Below are 15,250 nucleotides of genomic sequence, written 5' to 3'. Positions count from 1 at the left end.
GCTGAGGCAAGAGAATCACTTAAGCCCAAGAGTTTAAGGTTGCTGTGAGCTATGATGCCACAGCACTCTGTCTAAAAAAAAAAAAAAAGAAAGAAAGAAAAACTGAGGCAAGAGGATCACTAGAGCTTAAGAGTTGGAGGCTGCTCTGAGCTATGATGCCATAGCACTCTACCGAGGGTGACAAAGTGAGATTCCGTCTCAAAAAGGAAAAAAAAAAAATTAAATGAGAAAAAAGTGATTCTGCCACATCTGTTCTCAGAATTTACACTGACATGAGGTACAGAACTAATAGGAAACTGAGTTTACCTAATTTTTTCTAAAACTAAATCCTAGCAAGGCTCGGTGGCTCACACCTGTAATCCTAGCACTCTAGGAGGCCAAGGCGGGAGGACTGCTTGATCTCACAAATTCAAGACCAGCTTAAACAAGAGTGAGACATTGTCTCTACTAAAAATAGAAAAATTGGGGCGGTGCCTGTGGCTCAGTGAGTAGGGCGCTGGCCTCATATGCCAAGGGTGGTGGGTTCAAACCCAGTCCTGGCCAAACTGCAACAACAACAAAAAAAAATAGCCGGGCGTTGTGGTGGGCGCCTGTAGTCCCAGCTGCTCGGGAGGTTGAGGCAAGAGAATCACGGAAGCCCAAGAGTTAAGAGGTTGCTGTGAGCTGTGTGACGTCCTATGTCATGGCACTCTACCCGAGGGCGGTACAATGAGACTCTGTCTCTACAAAAAAAAAAAAAAGAAAAATTGAGGCAATTTTTGAACCCAAGAGTTGGAGGTTGCTGTGAGCTATGATGCCACAGCACTCTACCCAGTGCAACAACTTGAGACTATCTAAATAAATAAATAAAATAAAACCAAATCCTTCTGGGGCTGAGTAAAAAACTGACTGTAGGTTCAAATATACTTTACAAGTTGTATACATAACTAGAAAACGTGTAAGTACATAATCTCAACTTGTAGAGTTAAAATACATTCTAACAGGCTCAGCGCCTGTAGCTCAAGTGGCTAAGGTGCCAGCCACATACACCAGAGCTGGCGGGTTCAAATCCAGCCCAGGCCTGCCAAACAACGACAACTATAACCAAAAAATAGCTGGGCGCTGTGGCAAGTGCCTATAGTCCTAGCTCCTTGGGAGGCTGAGGTAAGAGAATTGCTTAAACCAGGAGTTGGAGGTTGCTATGAGTTGTGATGCCATGGCACTCTACCCAGGGTGACAGCTTGAGGCTCTGTCTCAAAAACACACACACACACACATACACACTCTCTAACAGACTGCAACTGTCTCTTTATCCATCCACACACCTTTTTTTTTTTTTTGAGACAAGAGTTGTTGTCCTGGTAGAATGCTGTTGCATCACACCTCACAGCAACCTCAAACTCTTGTGCTTAAGCGAGTCTCTTGTCTCAGCCACGCAAGTAGCTGGAACTACAGGTCCCCACCACAATGCCCAGCTATTTTTTGGTTGTAGTTGTCATTGTTGTTTGGCAGGCCCAGGCTGGATTCGAACCTGACAGCTCTGATCTATGTGACTGGCGCCCTAGCTGCTTAGCTTCAGGTGCCGAGCCCACATACCTTTATTTAAGCATACATCGTGCAGTAAAGTACATCTTGCTTTACAACTAGTGGGAATGCTTAGAAGAAAACTCACAGGGCAGCACCTGTGGCCCAGTCGGTAGGGTGCCGGCCCCATATACCGAGGGTGGCGGGTTCAAACCCAGCCCCGGCCAAACTGCAACAAAAAAATAGCTGGGTGTTGTGGTGGGCGCCTGTAGTCCTAGCTGCTTGGGAGGCTGAGGCAAGAGAATCGCTTGAGCCCAGGAGTTGGAGGTTGCTGTGAGCTGTGTGATGCCATGGCACTTTACCGAGGGCCATAGAGTGAAACTCGGTCTCTACAAAAAAAAAAAAAAAAAAAAAGAAAACTCACAGACCAGCAGTGGTTAAGTGTCACAGGTTGCGGTATGCCAACAAAAAGAGGGATGCCAAAAGAAATGCCAGCTAGACAGTCTCTTTACAAGGTGACAGCAACACTCTGAAGCCACCATAATGAAGTAACTGGTAGTCAACAACCTACTCTTTCGTTTTCCAGTTTCAGAAATTGAAATGTTAGGCCAGGTGTGGTACTCATGCCTGTAATCCCAACATTCTGGGAGGCTGAGGTGGGAGAATAGCATGAGCTCACGAGCTCCAGACCAATCTGAGCAAAAGCAAGACCCCATCTCTACTAAAAATAGAAAAACTGAGCCCAAGAGTTGGAGGTTGTTGTGAGCTATGAAGCCACCGCACTCTACCCAGGGCAACAGTTTCAGACTCTGTTTCAAAATAAATAAATAAATAAATAAGCAAATAAATTCAACTGTCAATATATTTAGACATAAATGATCGGTCTCCTGGGGTAATGACTTTACTCTAACTGTATTTATAGGAGAAATTTTATTTACAGTGAGGACTCAAACTCAGGAGGATTGAAATGATCCTATCCACAACATAAATGAATTCTCTTTGGGCCAGAAATACCACATGGAAAGCCAAATTAAAATATCAGTCAGTCAACAAAAAAAGAAAAAAATAAATACAAAAAAACAAAAAAGAAAAAATATCAGTCAGTCACTGAATGAGTGTCTACAGAGAGCCAGCCACCTACTACGTTCTCTCAGTTTCCCGCTTAACCCTCACATCCTCACATTTAAGTTTCATAATCATTTTATGAAGTAACAACTACCTGTTCCATTTTATGGACAGGGAAACAACACAGAGAGTTAAGTGACCAGAGGCCACACAGCTATTAAGAAGAGAGAACTGGGTTTGACTCCTGTAGTTCAGCAGCTATGGCGCCAGCCACATACACCGGAGCAGGTGGGTGCAAACCCAGCCAGGGCCTGCCAAACAACGATAACTACAACAACAACAAAAATAGCCGGGCGTTGTGGCGGGCGCCTGTAGTCCCAGCTACTTGGGAGGCTGAGGCAAGAGGATCGCGGAAGCCCAAGAGTTAGAGGTTGCTGTGAGCTGTGACACCTCAGTACTCTACTGAGAGGGACAAAATGAGGCTCTGTCTCCACAGAAAATAAAAAAAGGAAGAGAGAACTGCAACTGGAACCACATCTGGCCCACCCTGGTACTATACACATTCCCCAACATAACCCCAGAGAGGCCTAGTGAATTAGCCGGGTGGCTTTAATAATAGATACCAGGCCATCCATTGCTTAAGGGCCTTATACATACCCACTGCAAGGATCAAAATACTGTCCACTGCTCAGTGTATCCCCTTGCTCCAAAGGTAAACAAAGGAACAATACCAATTCCTCGCTCTCTCAACTCCTGTTTTACAGATGCTACATGTCATTCCATCACAATGCGAGCCACAGTACTCTCTCAGCAGATAATATCTTTGATTTAAACCAGGCAGCAACACCTCACTTACACTAACCATGTACATGAAACATGGAATATTGCTATCTGCTGCAACTTCCTGGAAATCCTACTGAAGAACTTGGGTGAGGAGCAAATGTTCTTCACAGTGACAAAGCAGCAGCTGCGCTCCATTTTAGTCCAAGGACACAAATGAGATCAACTAAAGCTTAGTTACGATCATAATTGCCGCAGAGAACCGATTTCTTTGTTAAAATGGGCTTCAGAGCCCAGGAAAGAAGTATTTTGCGTATTTCTTTTGTTATTGTTGTTCGGACAGAGTCTCACTATGTCATCCTTGGTAGAGTGCTGTGGTGCTACAGCTCACAGCAACCTCAAACTCTTGGGCTTAAGCGATGCTCTTGCCTCAGCCTCCCAAGTAGCTGGGACTACAGGTGCCTGCCACAATGCCTGGCTTTTTGTTCCAGCTGTCACTGTTGTTTTTAGCTGGCCCGGGCCAGGCTCAAACCCGCCACCCCTGATATGTGTGGCTGGCGCCATAACTACTGTGGTACGGACGCTGAGCTGTATTTTGCAATATTAAGTCCCAAGTAAATCTGTATGATCTTCTAACTGAACATGAGTATCTATTAGACCACTGGCTTCAAATCTCTACCAGTCATTTGAAATGCTTCTAAATATGCATTACTATCCAACTCAGCTGCTCCAATGTTCAAAACTCAAGTTTTGCCAGTTATAAGAACACACAACGGGAAAACGCATACAGCTACGAGTCTTAATCAGTAGTAATTGGCACAACTGCTAGTACTTACACCAGAGGTGGAACCCTAGAGACTGAGTTTTTACCTTAATCAACATTTAACAATAGACTGATTTCAATCTCTATAAAATCTTTTTTTTTTTTGTAGAGACAGTCTCACTTTATCACCCTCAGTAGAGTGCTGTGGCCTCACACAGCTCACAGCAACCTCCAACTCCTGGGCTTACATGATTCTCTTGCCTCAGCCTCCCGAGTAGCTGGGACTACAGGCGCCTGCCACAACGCCCGGCTATTTTTTTGTTGCAGTTTGGCCGGGGCTGGGTTTGAACCCGCCACCCTCGGTATATGGGGCCGGCGCCCTACTCACTGGGCCACAGGCGCTGCCCACTAAAAGCCTTTCAAAAAGTTTACACCTTTGAGCTGACAATCCTGTTATGTATTTTTTTCTTGTTTTGAGACAGTCTTACTTTGTCACCCTCTAGAGTGCCACGGTCTCACAGCTCACAGCAACCTCAAACTCTTGGGTTCAAGCGATTCTCTTGCCTCAGCCTCCCAAGTAGCTGGGACTACAGGCACCTGCCACAATGCCTGGCTATTTTTTGCTGTAGTTATCATTGTTGGTTAGCTGGCCCCAGGCCAGGTTCATACCCACCAAATTTGGTATGTGTCTGGAGCCATAACCACTGTGCTATGGATGCCTAGCAACAACCCTGTTATCTTTAAGAATTTAACCTGAAGGCCTGGCCCTTTGGCTCACTCCTATAATCCTACCACTCTGGGAGGCTGAGGCGGGTGGATTGCCTGAGCTCAGGAGTTCCAGACCAGCCTGAGCTAGAGTGAGACCCTGTCTCTAAAAAATAGCCAGGTGTTGTGGTTGACGCCTATAGTCTCAGCTACTTGGGAGGCTGAGGTAAGAGGACTGCTTAAGCCGAAGTTTGAGGTTGCTGGGAGCTATGATGCAATGGTACTCTTGCTTGGGACAACAGAGACTCTGGCTCAAAAAAGAGAAAGAAAGAATTTAATCTGAGAAAATAATCAAAAATGGAGGTCAGGTTGGGCAAGGTGGCTCACACTTGTAATCCTAACACTCTGGGAGGCCGAGGCGGGTGGACTGCTTTAGCTCACAAGTTCCAGACCAGCCTAAGCAAAAAAGCGAGACCTGTCTCTACTAAAAATAGAAAAACTGAGGCAAGAGGATCGCTTGAGCCCAAGAGTTGGTGGTTGCTGTGAGCTATGATGAATGCCATTTCACTCAACCCAGGCGACAGCTTAAGACTCTGTGTCAAATAAATAAATAATGAAGGACAAAGCCTTAAGTATCTAAGTATCCAATGCTATGTTATTCATAGCTGCTTCCAATTTCTCCTCAATATTATGCCCAACATAGAAACTGTTAAATAACTTTCAGTACATCTCTATGACCATTAAAAATTATAAATTTGGTGGCTGGGTATGGTGGCTTACACCTGTAATCCTAGCACTCTGGGTCACAGAGGCGGGAGGACTGATTGAGCACAAGAATTCCAGACCAGGCTCAGCACCTGTTGCTCAGTGGTTAGGGCACTGGCCACATACACTGGGGCTGGTGGGTTGGAACCTGGCCTGGATCTGCTAAAAAACAATGACAACTACAACAAAAAATAGCTGGGCGTTGTGGTAGGTGCCTGTAGTCCCAGCTACTTGAGAAGCTGAGGCAAGAGAGTTGCTTAAGCCCAAGAGTTTGGGGTTCCTGTGAGCTGTGATGCTACAGTACTCTACAGAGGGCGACACAATAAGACTCTGTCTCAAAAAAAAAAAAAAAAAAAGAGTTCCAGATGAGCCCAAGCAAGAGAAAGACCCTGTCTCTACAAAAAATAGCAAAACTAGCTGACCCTGATGGTGCACCAATGTAGTCCCAGCTACTTGGGAGGCTACAGCAAAAGGGTAACTTGAGCCCAAGAGTTTGAGGTTGCTGTAAGCGAAGCTGATGCCATGGCACTCTATACAAGGTGACAGAGTAAGACTCTGACTAAAAAAAAAAAACAAAAAAGCACGAAAATTACCTGTGAAAATAACACCCCAAAACCAGCTGCAATAGGAAATTTCAGTTTCCACTGATTTAAAACAGCATTTCACAAGTCACAAATCATACTGTGTATGGTGATGCAGTTCCAGGATCATACAGTTACTGATATTATTTGGCATTTAATTATTTATTGAGACAGAGTGTCACTTTGTTGTCCTCGGTAGAGTGCTCTGGTGTCATAGTTTGCAGCAACCTCAAACGCTTAGGCTCAAGTGATTCTCTTGCCTCAGCCTCCCAAGTAGCTGGGACTACAGGCCACACGCCTGGCTATTTTTAGAGATGGGTCTCGCTCTTGCTCAGGCTGGTCTCCAACCAGTGAGCTCAGGCAATCCATCCTCCTCAGCCTCCCACAGTGCCAGGATTACAGGCGTGAGCCACTGTACTGGGCTAATTATTTGGCATTTAAATATGCCTTTCATTTTCTGCATGCTTTCTACCACATGCCACCTACAGAGGTGAATTATAATGATGTTTCAAAAATAAGAACGCATTAATTTAAAGTGAAGCTAAGTTCTGGTCACTTTGAAGTTACCCAAAAAGGTCTGCCCCAAAGCATCAAACAGCCATGACTGATTTCCAAGCCTCCACTTGTATTAAGAGATGGAACATGCCCAGCTCTAATCACATGAAGAGATGGCTTCTATTCTATATTTGTTATCACTGCACTATAACTACTATTATCAGATTAGAGCCATTAAAAATTAACACCTTTTCCAAGTGTATGCTTTTGCATAATTGGTAATTGTCACTCATGTGGAAAACTAATTCTTTTTTTTTTTTTTTGGAGACAGTCTCACCTTGTCACCCTCAGTAGAATGCTGTGGTGTCACAGCAACTTCAAACTCTTGGGCTTGAGCAATCCTCTTCCCTCAGCCTCCTAAGTAGCTGGAACCACAGGTGTATGTCCCTATGCCTGGCTAATTTTTCTACTTTTAGTAGAGATGAGGGTCTCACTCTTGTTCAAACTGGTCTGGAACTCCTGAGCTCTAGCAATCCGCCTGCCGCTGCCTCCCAGAGTGCTAAGATTATAGGCTTGAGCTATCACGCCTGGCCTAAATTGACCTAATTTTCAAAGACTGGACATGCACCACATGTAGTTATCAGTACAGTAGGCCTAGTTTCTTATGCTGACCACTTCTGTGTGTTGACCAGTCTGTTACAGTCCCTTGAGTGGTCAACTTACAGAGGTTCTACTGTCTAAGAATTCTCTTCTTCTTTTTTTTTTTTTTGAGACAGAGTCTCACTATGCTGCTCTCCATAGAGTGCCGTCCACAGCAACCTCAAACTTTTGGACTTAAGCAATTCTCTTGCTTCAGCCTCCCAAGTAGCTGGGACTACAGGCACTCGCCACAATAGCCAGCTATTTTTTTTGGTTGCAGTTGTCACTGTTTTTTAGCAGGCCTGGGCCAAGCTTGAACTCGCCAGCCTCTGTGTATGTGGCTGGCGCCCTTCTCACTGAGGTGTGGGCACCAAGCCTGTATTAGAATTTTCATTTCCATTTATTTTACATTCAACATTCCTGAAATTCTATTTTGTGTCTGTTTATAATATACATTACTTTATGTATATAATGTAACTTATGTACATAGTGTATTATATATGCATATATAACACATGCAACATGTTACATATTTTACAGTGTACTAATCACAGACATATATAATACAGATAATTTAGTTCATGTATGTATTATACCCATAACTAGAACATGTTCTGAAGCATTTTCCTGATAGGAAAACATGAAAAAGTTTGGAGACCAGTACTCTTGACACACAGCAACAGTGGCTGCGAACATTTTTTTTTTTTTTTTTTGGAGATAGAGTCTCACTTTGTCTCCCTGGATAGAGTGCCCTGGCATCATAACTCATAGCAACCTCAAAATCTTGAGCTCAAGTGATTTTCTTGCCTCGGGCTCCTGAGTAGATGGGATTACAGGCACCCACCACAATGTCCAGCTTTTTTTAGAGACAGTGTCTTGCTCTGGCTCAGGCTGGCCTTGAACCCGTGAGCTCAGGCAATCTACCCGACCCGGCCTCCCAGAGTGCTAGGATTACAGGCGTGAGCCAGCCACTGCACCCAGCCTGTCTAGGAACATTTTTCTTGAGACAAGAGTCTCACTATGTCACCCTCAGTAGAGTTCTGTGGTGTCACAGCTCACAGCAACCTCAAACTCTTGGGCTTGAGCGATTCTCTTGCCTCAGCCTCCTGAGTAGCTGGGACTACAGGCGCCTGCCACAACGCCCAGCTATTTTTTGCATTGAAATCACTGTGCTATGGGTGTCGAGCCTCTGGGAACTTTTTTTTTTTTTTTAAGTCTGACCCCCATCTCCACCCCAAGCAGCACCTATAGTTCAGTGGGTAGGGCGCCAGCTGCATACACCGAGGCTGGCGGTTCAAACCCAGCCCGGGCCAGCTAAAATAACAATGACAACTGCAACAACAACACAAAAACAGCTGGGTGTTGTGGCGGGCGCCTTTAGTCCCAGCTACTCAGGAGGCTGCGGCAAGAGAATCGCTCAAGCCCAAGTTTGAGGTTGCTGTGAGCTGTGACGCCACGGCCCACTACCGAGAGTGACATAGACTCTGTCTCAAAAGAAAAAAAAAAATACAGCTTGGTGCATGTAGCGCAAGCGGCTAGGGTGCCAGCCACATACACGGGAGGTGGCGAGGTGGCAGGTCCAAATACACCCCATGGCTGGCCAAACGACGACAAGTACAACAAAAAAATAGCCGGGCCCTTGTGGCGGGCACCTGTAATCCCAGCTACTTGGGAGGCTGAGGCAAGAGAATCACCTGAGCCCAAGAGTTTGAGGTTGCTGCGAGCTGTGACACCATCGCACCCTACCGAGGGTGACATAGTGAAACTCTGTCTCAAATAAAAAAACAAGAGGAGGTAAACCTGCAGATCTATGAGAGGAATGGAAGATGAGTAACATGGGAGAACTCTGGGAGGTAAATGGTGATGGTGGTGGGGCATCAAGTGTGTGAAGATGTATTTGTAGGTTAAAACTATCATGATGTTTACTTTTATGATTTGATGAAAGGAAATGAGTCAAGTGTCTAGGGTGGATCCTGTTCCTGCCTGATGGGCAAGCAAGTGGAAAGACAACCGACCACCAGACATCCTAAAATAGATACTGTGTTGTCAGGTTACAATGGAGGTAAACAGAACTTGAAAAACAGGAGCTGTTTACTGCTACCTAATACAGGCTTAACACAAATTGGAGTTTCTATATGCTAATTTGGCTTGGGAAGTGAGTAAAAGTGCTATACCACTGACATAATGAAGAAAAAAAGAATTTGGATTTAGCCTATGTTTAATTAGTAAGGTATTCCCAACTTTTTGAACTGGCAGGCAACAGTACCTGCCCCATGATACAATTGTCTTTCAATTTTGACACCCCTTTAATTTACTTAAATGTCTTATTATATCATTACAGCAAGTGTAAAATCAGAAACAGTCTCAATCTGGCTTGGTGCCTGTAGCTTGGTGGCTAGGGAGCCAGCCACATACACCGGAGTCGGCAGGTTCGAATCCAGCCCAGGCCTGCCAAACTACAATGACAACTACAACCAAAAAATAGCTGAGCATCGTGGTGGGCGCCTGTAGTCCCAGCTACTTGGGAGGCTGAGGCAAGTAGCTTACGCCCAAGAGTTTGAGGTTGCTTCTACTGTACTCTACGGAGGGCAACATAGTGAGACTCTGTCCCAAAAAAAAAAAAAAAAAGAAAAGAAAAGAAAAGAAAGTAGGAAACAGTCTCAATTTCTTCTCAAACCCTAACAATAAGGTTAATTTACATTTTAATTTTGTATTCCCCCTGCCAGCTAGTGATTATAACAAGGGTATTATAACAACTACAGGGAAAAGAACTGAAAAAGCCATCTTCCAAAATTAAGACTTGACTTTCTCTCTCTATTTAAACTGTCCTTTCCCAGTTCTCCACATGAAGGATTCACTGACAGGAAATGGTTCTTGAGTTTTTATGGATTAGTTTTTTAATAAAAGAAGTTGCAAAAAAATAAAAATCCCTTTTACCAATTTCTTTGTAGCTTTTGCCAGACTGCTTGAGTGACACTCTGTGCCCTGAAATAAATTATTTCTGAACTGCCTTTTGCCAAGGTTCTAAAGTTCACATTGTGTAAAGGAATCATACTTTTGAACAAAATACTGACAGATTTGCCTATCATATGACAGCAAAACAAGCTATAGTTGGGTAACAGTTTTTGGAACTATTTCATAACTGCAGTAGAAAATTGGACTTACATTCTGGGGCCTTAGAAGACATTTATAATTTTCCTAATGTTTAGACTATGTCCTCTCAGCCTCACTTAATCAAGCCAGGATTTAAGTGTTTTAGTGTAAATGGCTACAGAGCTATTGTTGCCAATTCCGTTTCCTAAGACTAGAAGCAGCCCCACAGCATTTTGAGAATAAATGACTTTGCTTATTTAAGATGCAAGACGGACTGAACTTCTTCCCAGCAAGCGGTGCAGGGAAATGAAACCACCAAATCGCACTGAGATACTAGGCCATTTTGAAGCAAGTATCTTTATAAATCACTAAACTTTGAACGGACCCAAACTCTGAATTGTAACCTTTGAAAGAGCGATTTTTTTGTTGTTGTTTACTACCAGGGAAGAACCGAAAGAAACAATTTCAGTTTAATAATTACTGTGTTTTTTTTTTAAGTATTTAACCGTAAACCCATGTGGCAAGGAAAAGAGCATTTCCAAAAACCTCAAAACGAGGTAGTGCAAATATTTTTCTCCTTAGCCTGAAGTCCAAATCTGTGCATTTAAGGGCAAACTACGTGTATTTAAAGCAGGAAGCCTCCCTCCCCCCCCCCCCCAAAAAGAGATGAACACCTATCTACCACAGTGATCCAAACTGGTATTTCTGGTTAGTGAAACAGGATTATGAACCCTTGCAAACCCCAGATTGCTTCTTAGGTCCACGACGACATGCCAAACTCAGGATTAGTAAGGAATTAAGTGGCCAAAAAGCCAGAAGGTAGGTAGGGATACTCAACAGTCCACGCGTCCCTCATGCTGCAGTGGGTGCGTCTGCGATCAGGTTCTCTCGTACCCCACAACACACTCGGCATGTGGGGGCAGAGACCGATTCCAGCTCCCTCCTGGATGCGGGGGCGAACTGGCAATGGCTATCTTTGCTCTCCTCCACCCTCTAATTCTTCACCAGTAGCAAGGGGAAGCCGTGAGGCCCCAGGGCAGGGAGGGCTACCTCTGGGGATGGAGAGGGGGCCCGGTTCACTGCCCCGCGTACCTGGCTCTCAGCTGCAGGGATGCCGGACTCGAGCTCGCACAGCGCGCGGAAGTTGTGCAGCTCGAAGTCAGCGTCGACCTGGAGGGAAAAGGTCACCTCGGAGAGGTCCCTCCGCACACAGTACACGGTGAGCAGCATGGCCCGGGCCCGACCCGGCTCGGCTCGGCCCGGCCTGGGCGCGGGGAGGAGGGGAGGCGGCGGCGGCGGGGTGGCCTGACTGGTGCTGCGGGAGGACGATGCGGGCTGTTCGCTCGCTCGCCCGCCCGCTCTTTCCTTCCTTCACACACGCTCAGTGAGTCACTCCCTCCCGCCCTCACCAACAAGCACGGCCACCACCCGCCCGCGAGTCCGTCTGCCTGCCGGCCTGCTTCCCACCGCTGCCGCCAAGCGCGCTAGCCGCCTGGTGCCCCGCCCCGCCGCAACGCGGCTGCCGTAAAGCCCGCCTCGCCGTCTCCGCCTTCGTGACTCATGGAGGGGCGGGGCCGGGACCGGGAGGCGGGGAGCCAGGAGGGGCTTGGAGGTGGGAGGAGTGGGAAGGGGGCATGGGAGGCCGAGGGAGGCGAGGGAAGGAATGCGGGGAAAGAAAACTCTGCTAAACTGGTCATTTTAATAACAGAAATCTGTGGAGGACTCCACACTCTCACTTATACATACAACAGGCATTTATTAAGCGTCTACCAGGTGCTAGACACTGGCGACACGAGTGTGAGATAAAAATTTAAGTCCTTGCTCTTCATTACCTCGACGTAGTACAGGCGACTAACAAGTTAGTTACTTAGCTTTAAAACATAGTTTCTGAGGTAGAATTGAGAGCGATTAATTCACCGTCTCGGTGATTTAGGGTCACTGAAACCAAAATCATCACCCCTTCGAGGCTGCAGAACCTGGCTGGCTGTGGCCGCTTCCTACCATTCCAGCCCTGAGCTCTTCCTACCTCTGCCCTTCTAGCCACATTGCTCACTCGCCATTCCTCTGCCCTGTAAACAGTTTGTCGGCTTGGACTCTGTTTCCAGGCCCTGGCATCCCCCAGCGTCTAGCGAAGTGCCTTCTTTGAGCACAACTTAGAATCTTCCCAGTAAATATTTGCTTCTTTACTGGCCTCTTTAAGGTTACATAGCTGGTGAGCGGTAGAGGCCCGGCATGTGAGAATGAGTAAGAAAACCAAAACTGGATGACAAATACAGAATGGATTCAAGATTAGCATTTCCCCTTTATTCTCACTCTTCTTTCTTCCATTATAACAAAAGGGAAGGAGAAAACTTGGCAGCCATGGAAGCAGCAAATTGGTAGGTTTGGTGGCAAGAAAGAGAGAATTACCAGCTGAACACTTTTATAAAGAGAGAAAGTGGAGTAGCAGGGGATCAGGAGAATGATTGTATGCCTACAAGTAACAGAAAGCCTGACTATTCATGGCTTAAACCAATAAAAATATATCGTCTCACAGGATAGGAGGCCTAAAAGTAGACAGCTACGTTGGTACAGTAGCTCAATGACATCGAGACAAACACTTCTGCAACTCTTTTGGCCTCTTCCAAAGGTGGTAATATGGCTGGTTGCCTCCATTCTATGCATCATTTTCCTATTCAAGGAAGAAACTTACCCAGAAGTCCCTCAGCAGATTTTTGCTTACATCTCACAGGGTGGAACTATGTTACACAGATTTAAGAGAGGCTAGGGGACAGGCGCAGTGGCTCACACCTCCTCCTATGGGAGGAGGAGAGGAGTGGATTGCCTGAGGTCACAGGTTGGAGACCAGCCTGAGCCACCTCATCTATAAAAATAGCTGGGCATTGTGTTAGGCGCCTATGGTCCCAGCTATTTAGGAGGCTGAGGCAAGAGAATCACTTGAGTCCAAGAGTTTGAAGTTGTTGTGAGCTGTGACACCACCGCATTTTACCAAGGGCGACAAAACGAGACTCTGTCTCAAAAACAAGAGACTAAGAAAATGAATGTTTTATAATTTATTCAAAGGGCATGGATGGATGGGGGAACGGTGGTTGGGAATGAGTATTAAGGAAGACATACATAGTGCCTTCTATGGTGGAGAAGGTTTTTTTTTAATTCCAGACCATTAGGGGCTACAAATGTTTTGGTTACAAAAGTTGCTTTTGGGGCGGTGCCTGTGGCTCAGTCGGTAAGGCGCCGGCCCCATATACCGAGGGTGGTGGGTTCAAACCCGGCCCCGGCCAAACTGCAACCAAAAAATATCCGGGCGTTGTGGCGGGCGCCTGTAGTCCCAGCTACTTGGGAGGCTGAGGCAAGAGAATCGCTTAAGCCCAGGAGTTGGGAGGTTGCTGTGAGCTGTGTGATGCCACAGCACTCTACCGAGGGCCATAAAGTGAGACTCTGTCTCTACAAAAAAAAAAAAAAAAAAAGTTGCTTTTGTACAGTTTGAGTCAAAGTTATAAGTATGTTCATCACCCAGATAGTGTGCATTATACCCTTTAGGTATGACTTTACCCATCCCCTCCTCCCCTCTCCCATCTGCTTTATTTCCCATGTGTGTTAATTCCAAATATGCCCTTAAGTGTTGCTCAGTTAGTTCCAATTTAATAGTGAGTATATGTGGCGTTTGTTTTCCATTCTTGTGATATTGCACTGAGAAGAATGATCTTTAGTTCCATCCAGGTTAATACAAGAGCCATTAGTTCACTTTTATTTATGGCTGATTCTACTTCATAGAATACATATACTTAATTTTATTGTATTTATTAATACATTTTAGTTTTTTTTTTTTTGTAGAGACAGAGTCTCACTGTACCACCCTCGGGTAGAGTGCCGTGGCGTCACATGGCTCACAGCAACCTCCAACTCTTGGGCTTACGCGATTCTCTTGCCTCAGCCTCCTGAGCAGCTGGGACTACAGGCGCCTGTCACAACGCCTGGCTATTTTTTTTTGTTATTGTTGCAGTTTGGCCGGGGCTGGGTTGAACCCGCCACCCTTGGCATATGGGGCTGGAGCCCTACTCACTGAGCCACAGGCGCCGCCCTCATTTTAGTATTTTATTTCGACAGAGTCTCACTCTGTCACCCTGGATAGAGTGCCATAGTTATCATCAGAGCTCACAGCAAGTAATCCTCTTGCCTCAGCCTCCCCAGTGTCTAGGAATATGGGCATCCATCACAATGCCCAACTAATTGTTCTATTTTTAGTTTTTTTTTTCTTTTCTTTGAGACAGAGTCTCACTTGGCCATTCTCAGTAGAGTGCTGGGCATCTTAGCTCACAGCAACCTCAAACTCTTGGGTTCAAGCAATCCTCTTGCCTCAGCCTCCCAAGTAGCTGAGACTACAGATGCCTACCACAACACGTGGCTATTTTTTAGAGACAGTGGTCTTGCTCTGGCTCAGGCTGGTCTTTTTTTTTTTTTTTTTTTTGTAGAGACAGGGTTTCACTTTATCACCCTCAGTAGAGTGCAGTGGCATCACACAGCTCACAGCAACCTCCAACTCCTGGGCCTAGGCGATTCTCTTGCCTCAGCCTCCCGAGCAGCTGGGACTACAGGCGCCCACCACAACGCCCGGCTATTTTTTTGTTGCAGTTTGGCCGGGGCCGGGTTTGAACCCACCACCCTCGGTATATGGGGCCGGTGCCCTGCTCACTGAGCCACAGGCCCCACCCTTTTTTTTTTTTTTTTTTGTAGAGACAGAGTCTCACTTTATGGCCCTCGGTAGAGTGCCATGGCCTCACACAGCTCACAGCAACCTCCAACTCCTGGGCTTAAGCGATTCTCTTGCCTCAGCCTCCCGAGCAGCTGGGACTACAGGCGC

The 15,250-nt window shown here is 45.9% G+C and overlaps 1 protein-coding gene across 3 annotated transcripts in view; it reads right to left on the bottom strand.

Annotated features, from left to right (window-relative positions):
- Positions 1-11,863, bottom strand: part of DDI2 (DNA damage inducible 1 homolog 2) — a 55,885-nt gene extending 44,022 nt beyond the window's left edge. For all 3 annotated transcript variants that reach the window (XM_053576819.1, XM_053576821.1, XM_053576823.1), the window contains exon 1: positions 11,482-11,863. In XM_053576819.1, the coding sequence (XP_053432794.1) occupies positions 11,482-11,619 (138 nt within the window). In that variant the 5' untranslated portion in view covers positions 11,620-11,863. The remainder of the gene's footprint in view (positions 1-11,481) is intronic.
- Positions 11,864-15,250: the final 3,387 nt, after the last annotated feature.

The sequence above is a fragment of the Nycticebus coucang genome, chromosome 22 (assembly GCF_027406575.1).
Source record: "Nycticebus coucang isolate mNycCou1 chromosome 22, mNycCou1.pri, whole genome shotgun sequence".
Classification (NCBI taxonomy): domain Eukaryota; kingdom Metazoa; phylum Chordata; class Mammalia; order Primates; family Lorisidae; genus Nycticebus; species Nycticebus coucang.
This window is presented reverse-complemented; position numbering and strand designations above follow the sequence as displayed.